General features: G+C 36.1%; 1 gene segment (V, D, J or C); it reads left to right on the top strand.

The window, feature by feature from the left end:
• The first annotated feature begins 995 nt into the window (after window positions 1–995).
• LOC113583926 lies at window positions 996–6,812 on the top strand. The segment is given in 3 exon segments: window positions 996–1,081; window positions 1,166–1,481; window positions 6,674–6,812. Coding segments are annotated over 3 exon segments (504 nt in total).
• Window positions 6,813–7,513: the final 701 nt, after the last annotated feature.

Genomic DNA, 7,513 nt, shown 5'->3' with positions numbered 1-7,513 from the left:
GGTCATTTAAAAAGGTTGTTAACATAAATAATCAGACAGTTATATATCCTTTTATGATAAAAGACATATTTCCATTATCTTGTCTTTTCACACTTTTGTGTGTGTGTGTGTATGTGGAGAACAGCAAGAGATTTATTAGGGACAAATCCAGAGTCATAGTCATTCTAATAGTTCAGGGTCAAATTACCAATATGGAGAGTTTGAGAATACATGATAAACGAAACAAAAGCATACGAAGACGAACAGGGGATGCAAGGTTCAATTCACATACACGGAGGCTACGATTAACAAACAATGGCTTGATTTCCACTGGTTTGCAATTCACACATGAGCTTTCAATGAACAGCCAAGACACAGGGACCAAGACAGGGTTTAAATACATGAACTATTAAGACTTAAACGAGACCAGGTGCAAATAATGAAAACAGCAAAAACCACAAGGACTGGAATGGGAAAGAAAAAGAGAAAGGGAATCAACAACATGAGACAGGGAGGCTAGGAGAGTGGCCAGTTGTGACAGCTATATAACATACCATACTACAGTGCTACACCATGATACAAGCAATATGTGTGCCAAGAGATTACACAACAGGTAAATCTGGTGAGGTAATAAAGAGCCTGAATATATAAATAGAATTGACTCCGAGGGCAATGTTACTAAGGGTGGCAACCTAATCATTAAGGATCTTGCAGCATGTAGTGTATTTTTGTGCTGCCGGCTTCTAAAGTGCTATGGGTAATAAAAGCATTTAATCTATCACTGTGTTACTAGCAAATGCATCGGGTTAGCTACACATGACTTCTGGGTTTTGAACTGGTGCCAAGTCATAACATGAGTGTGAGGTTTGTGCAAGGAAGTCTGACTACTACGAGCAATTGTTAACTGAAATGTTTACTCCCAAACTGACTCATAACCACATCTCTAGGGTTTCTCAGCATACTGAACATCTTTATAAATTAGGGCTGTGTGCTATATTCATACTGTACCAAAAAATCAGAACCAGTCTGTACCCTTTTACCCTGAGGACCAACATGATAAGACTTCTCATTGTACTAACTGTAAGCCTGCAGTGTGTTTCAGGTAACATGGATTCCTAACTGTGTTTGCATAAACTTGAGGATTGTTTTGCTAACAAACTTATTAGATGTTTTGTTCCTTTGGCAGGGGAGAATGATGTTATACAGAATCCCAGCATAATCTTCACTTCAGAGGGCCATGAGGCACATCTAAAGTGCAGACACACCAAGGGTGATGCTTTCTTCCAAATGTACTGGTACCGTCAGCGGCACCAGGAATCACTGACACTCATAGTGTTCACAACTCCCAGTAGCAAGCCAGACTTTGGCTCCTTCAGTGGAGATAAGTATTATGCTGCTAAAAAGAATGCCTCGAATGGATCTCTCACAGTGAACAAACTGACAGCAGAAGACAGTGGTTTATATTTTTGCGCAGTAAGACAGCACAGTGTGACAGACAAATGGTATAGCTGCACAAAATCCCATTTTAATCAAATATAACATACACCATGCTGCCCACTAGAGGGAACTCTATCATTTGTAATGCCAATGCATCAAAATACACTTAATAACACAATATGGTGTAGATTGTAATTCAGAGCAGAGCGACACAGCACAGAGGGTGATCATGGATACTGTTCTCATCCCACTTTCTGCCACATTGTTGTGACAGGTAACTCTTTGCTCAGACCCCAATCAAAGGGGCAGAATTTGAAGGAAAAAAAATGAGACGAGAGGGAAGAAACAATGGCTCTTTCAGCATAGCTGGTAGCAAAATGTATAGTAAAACATTACAATGTACTAGGGAATATATTTCAGTTTTAAACCTGTAAAGACATAAAAGAAACATATATGATGTATCGTGTCACATAATATGTATAGGTTATAATTTATTTATATTTATGTTATATTCTAATGTTTTATTTATTTTTCATTGTAATTTCTAAATATACTGCATGGACATGACCACTACTTTATCATTTTATATTGTGTATATAACGACAGAGTTTGAATGATTCCATTTCTAATTTGTAGATCTTAGTCAACATAACAAGAAAAAAAAACAAAAAAAACCACAAAAGCTCAAATGTATGGCAGCAGTTTCAACAAAGTAATTGCTGTCTTTCAGCCTCACATACACGGAAATCGGCCAGTCAGTCACAATGAAATGCAAACACACCAAAGACCAGTTACACAGCTGGATGTACTAGTATCATCAGCACTATGAAGAGAGTCTGAGAGCGTGACTCCCTTACAGTGAACGATCTGGATTCTGGTGACAGTAAAGTGCATGACTCAAAATAGTGTCATAACTTTGCTTCTTTCCCCCCTTCCCTCATCTTTTATTAATTGCTTTTTGCAGTGCAATTTGGTATTGGAAAAAGAGGAGGCGGTGTTGTATCTGTTGTATCTGTAAACCTCCTTCTCAGCACACAGTGTTAGCAAATTCTGTTGTGTCAGATTTTATATTGGGTTTCTTGAACCAGTAACTCTTACTCTTCTCAAGCTGTTCTTAATCTCCCAGAAAAAAACAAAACAAAACAAAACAAAACAAAAAAAAAAACCCAAACAAACCATGGTTCGGTTTATTCTCGCAATATTCATTTTTTATTTAATCCAATTAGTAGGTACATTTTGTTTAATTTAAATTGCATATCTATGAAACTTTAGAATTATGAATACCAAACTCTAAGTTTTGCACTGAAACAGTGTATAAGTCGATTACAGTGTTTGGAAACGCTGTTTCGTAGTGGGCAGAAGTGAAAGAACAGAGTTGCAATTACTTGCAATGTGCACATAGCAAACATGTTAAAACAGCTTCTTTTCACTTGCATAATCTATTTTCACTTGATATGCGTGTTACAAAGTGTTTTCTTGTCATGTTTTTTCTTCACACAGTCTCAGCTGTCATCAATGAAGTCTCCCAATTTCCCACACACCTGATCATAAAGGAAGGAGATTCTCCAGATCTTCAGTGTTCCCAAACCAGTAACAGCTTCAAAAACATTCTGTGGTACAAACAAACCCAAGACCAGCATTTCAGGTTCATGGGATATCTTCTTAGATCACCACCCCAGTTGGAGCCTGAATTCAGCAATAAAGTAAATTTAACTGGAACTGGAAATAGTAAAACCGCACTGAGGATAAATACTGTAACAACAGATGAAAGTGCAGTGTATTTCTGTGCAGCATCTACACAGTGTCTCATACTTCTCTCCTGTACAATAAACCCTGCTGTTGGAAATTGTTGCACTCTACCACAGATTGATTATCAACTGCAGCACACCTGCATTTAGTTATTCTTGTAGAAGGCTTAAAAATGAATCTAACTTTTCATGCATATTCAGTGGACACTAGTATAAACTGTGAATGCCAATGTTAGTGAGTACTCCAATACTCAAATATGAATGCAGTGATATATCTATTACCAAAAACCACAAACACCTTCATAGGAGCCACATTAACCTAAAGTCAAAATGCCTTGTGCACTAACTGCAATATTTATATCATGTATTGTCACAGTTATAGGTTACATCAAAACAATGTCTGTTATTCCCAGTGATCCAAGTAGGGGGAGCCCATGGTATAACAGGTGGCTCACAGTGCCAGCCTTTTGCCACCAGAGACCATGTGCTGTGAATTAAATAGTGTACATTAGCCTGATAACCCATAGGTGGTCACACTCCTATATAAGGACATCACAAAGCCATTCTTGGTGAAGCCTTGGTGTGTATCATATGTGTGTTAGCTTGCCGGTCAATGGTAAGATTGAGTGGAAAGTTTCCTACAAGACATTTTGACTTTACAGTGCAGCGTCCGACTCATTCACCATAACCAAGCTTTCAGTGGATAGAAATGTTGTGGTTTTCTGTGCAAGATATGCAGCAATGATTTAGATAACTTTAACCACAAATCCTTGTGCAATCCACACTTACCGCAAGGCAAAAATGATTTAACAATGAAATAATTCCAATATTTGTATTCCGTATTTTCTCTTTGGGTGGAAAGGTAAATAAAGCTAAGGTTAGCTTTAGGTGTAGGCATGACATTAATCTAATCCAGTTCACTTTGTAGCTTTACAGGAATCTCCTATACAGAGAATCCAGATCCTTGAGCAAGTCAAGGCTACATCGAGGTCTACCAGGAGAGCCGATGGAGGTGGTGAAGGGCTGTTCTCTGAAGTTTCCATGATAATCCAAGCAGTCTTTGATCAGTAGAGCCAGAGGGTCCATGGTGGTCAGGATGGTCTGAAGGGCAGAAGCAGGTATTATGCTTCAGGGATGAACTTGCATCAGCAAGAATACATAGCAATTGAAATACCCCAAAAATGTTGTAGTAAAATATTTGTGTCACTTGTTAATAATTCAGCAGTTTCCTAAATTTCATACTTTAAACTTTAAGTATCCATGACTTATGCTCTATATTATATAATAATACATTAAAAAAAATTTCAGAATGTCTGTAAAACATTGCTCATAACATTAGTAACCTGTGCTTTCTTATATGTGTATTTTGATCTTTAACTTGTTTTGAATAATTAGCTAATTAACTAGCCTTGCATAAGGAAAGACAAGGTATGCAAAGACAAGGTGAGCAAAGAAACAGGAACAAAGCCAAAAACACCAGTACACAGCAGTGTTGGACTATACTAGTATCACTGTTGCCAATGCATCAAAAATACTCTTGCCAACACATAATATACACACACATATTGGTTGGAATAGTGTAACTTGCTTAAAAAAAGATGTGATGTAGACAATGTACATACATGTTCAAATAAAAAAAATGAACAGACATACAAATAAATAATAAAATAAACAAACATAAATTAAAGCTTGTATACAATATGCTGTATGCAAGTCTGTAGTAGTGTGGCTATTAATCAGTCATTTAAAATGTGCCTTTCCAATTCTTACACCACCACCACCACCACCACCACCACCACAACAACAACAACAACAACAATAATAATAATAATAATAATAATAATAATATACCATGTGGACATTTCATCACATTTTAAATAAGCTTCTTTATTGATAACTCAGATGCAAATCATTGTTTTTAAGTTTACAAAATTATAATGAAAGCAACATTAGTATGATAGTTGTGACCTTTACATTCTTTCAAAATGCTTTAGTGCAAAATATATAGTAAATATACTATATAAGAAAGGCATGTAAAACAATATTGTGAAAGAATATTTAGTTTTTAAACCAGTTCAAACACACAATTAATTTTATATCCCATATCATATGTTAAACAATATGTTGTGGTTATAATTACTTTTATTTATAAAGTTATATATGTTATACTTTTTTTGTTCTACATATCACCTTATAAAAATACTAAAGGAAGGGTTAATTGGCTGGCCTGAAACAGTCCCTTTTCATGTCATATCCTGTAACTGTAAACAGAGTTTGACTTGTCCCATTTCCATCTGTTGATCTTATTCAGAACCAGGATGATTAGAACTATTATAATACTCATTCAGCCACTACTCTGGATCTATGGTAACTAAAAAAAAAAAACCTTAAATGGCAGTTATTTTAACAATGTATCTGCTAAGCATACAGGGAACACATATTTGTTACAGTAAATGTGAAGTGTTTATCTGTTTATCCACAGGTGTTGAAGGGGCAAGTGATTTCTTTCAGTCTAATGTACTCTGGGCTACATTGGGCCAATCAGCCACAATGAATTGCAAACACACCAAGGACCAATTTCACAATCAGATGTACTGGTATCGTCAGCACTATGGAGAGAGTATGGAGCTCATAGTTTTTACTACAAGCTTTGGCACTGTGGACTTTGGAAATTTCAGTAATCATAAATTTTCAGTCAATAAAACAGTTCCTGAGAGTGGCTCCTTTACAGTAAATGATTTGGATTCTATGGATAATGCAGTGTATTTCTGTGCTGTGAGTAAGCACAGTGCCATAATCACAGTACAGAGCTATACAAAAACACACTGTGCCTGTATGTGTGATGTAGAATGAATGAAAACCACCTGAAGGGGCCAATATAATACTGCAAACCTGCAGCCTCTCACAATGATCTTTATCATATATTTTGAGCATGTGCTTCTGCATAACAGTGAGTCAGTAGACATACATCTTGTTTTACCTGATACGTTTTTGTTTACTTTGTCATATAGACATCTAAATGAAGTCATTTGGATTTACTATACGTATGGAAACATACATTTTTCATATCATTCTATTGTTGATGCTCCTTTTTTTATTCTATTCTATTTTCTTTTATATTCTGATCAGTAAGTGGTCACAAAATTTATTCTGATATCAAAATATACCTGATGAGCTGCTGTATGTAAATATTCCTTGCAAATATAACCATCAGCTCCCCCCACGTCTGTGTGATGTCTTGTTTGTGTGTGTGTGTGTGTGTGTGTGTGTGTGTGTGTGTGTGTCTTCATTGCCACACCTCTCCCTTGTTAACTGGTCTATGTGTCACATATGTCCCTTGTTATCGCCCTTGTTAACGTTTGTATTTAAAGTCCTGTTTTGTTATTGTTCTTTGTCAGTGTTTGACCCTGTGTATGCTACATTTTGGCGTTCCTGTTATGTTTTCAGAACGTTTATAGCTTGTCACATTTTTGTCTTGTTTTTGCTGTGTTTTTCGTGTTTTGGTCTAGTTATGCCACAATGACACATCAAGGGTTCAACTTTCAAAAGGATGTACTGGTACTGTCAGCACCATGGGGAGAGCTCATTGTGTACATGACCAGCTTTGGCACCATAGACTGGAAATTCAGCAAAACAGACAGTTCCTGAGAGTAGCCGTTACAGTGAATGATCTGCATTCTACCAACATTGCAATGTATAAAGAGTAAACAGTGACATAACCACAGGGCAGAGATGTACAAAAACAAAGTGTAAGTGTGTGTGTGTGTGTGTGTGTGTGTGTGTGTGTGTGTACATGTGCATGCATGTATTTAGCTATTTTTGAAGCACAGGTGTTACCATGATAAGTTGGTACCCACATTTAAGGCACATATATTTGAATATCATATTTCAGAGGAAAGGTAATTCAAATGTTTTACAAAAACTGCAACTAAAGAATAGAGGTCATAATTATAAAAATTCATATTGTAAAAAAATAATAAAATAAAAAAGAATTACTAACTTTAAGCTGTGGTTTAGGTATGGGCATGGTTTTAATACACACCAATGAAAATAACCCAAAAGTCTAGCAATAAAAGATTACATATATGTGTGCATGTGTCTGCCACAATCCAGAAGACCTGAAGTTGACCAGTTTGAACTCGGCCGTCATAACTATACTTACTATACTATACTTTTTTTCACTAAATCAAAAAGTTATACTTGGCAGAGTAAACAGAATAGGAAAAAAAAAAAAGTGTTGTAAAAGGTGTCATTGATCATTACCTTCTGCAGTGCCAATCAGCTCTACTATTATTCCTTTCAAGCTATACTTCCAATATGACAAAAAAAACCAAAACAAAACAAAAAAC

Source organism: Electrophorus electricus, chromosome 13 (assembly GCF_013358815.1).
Source record: "Electrophorus electricus isolate fEleEle1 chromosome 13, fEleEle1.pri, whole genome shotgun sequence".
Classification (NCBI taxonomy): domain Eukaryota; kingdom Metazoa; phylum Chordata; class Actinopteri; order Gymnotiformes; family Gymnotidae; genus Electrophorus; species Electrophorus electricus.
Note: the sequence above shows the minus strand (reverse complement) of the source record. Positions and strands in the feature narration are given on the sequence as shown.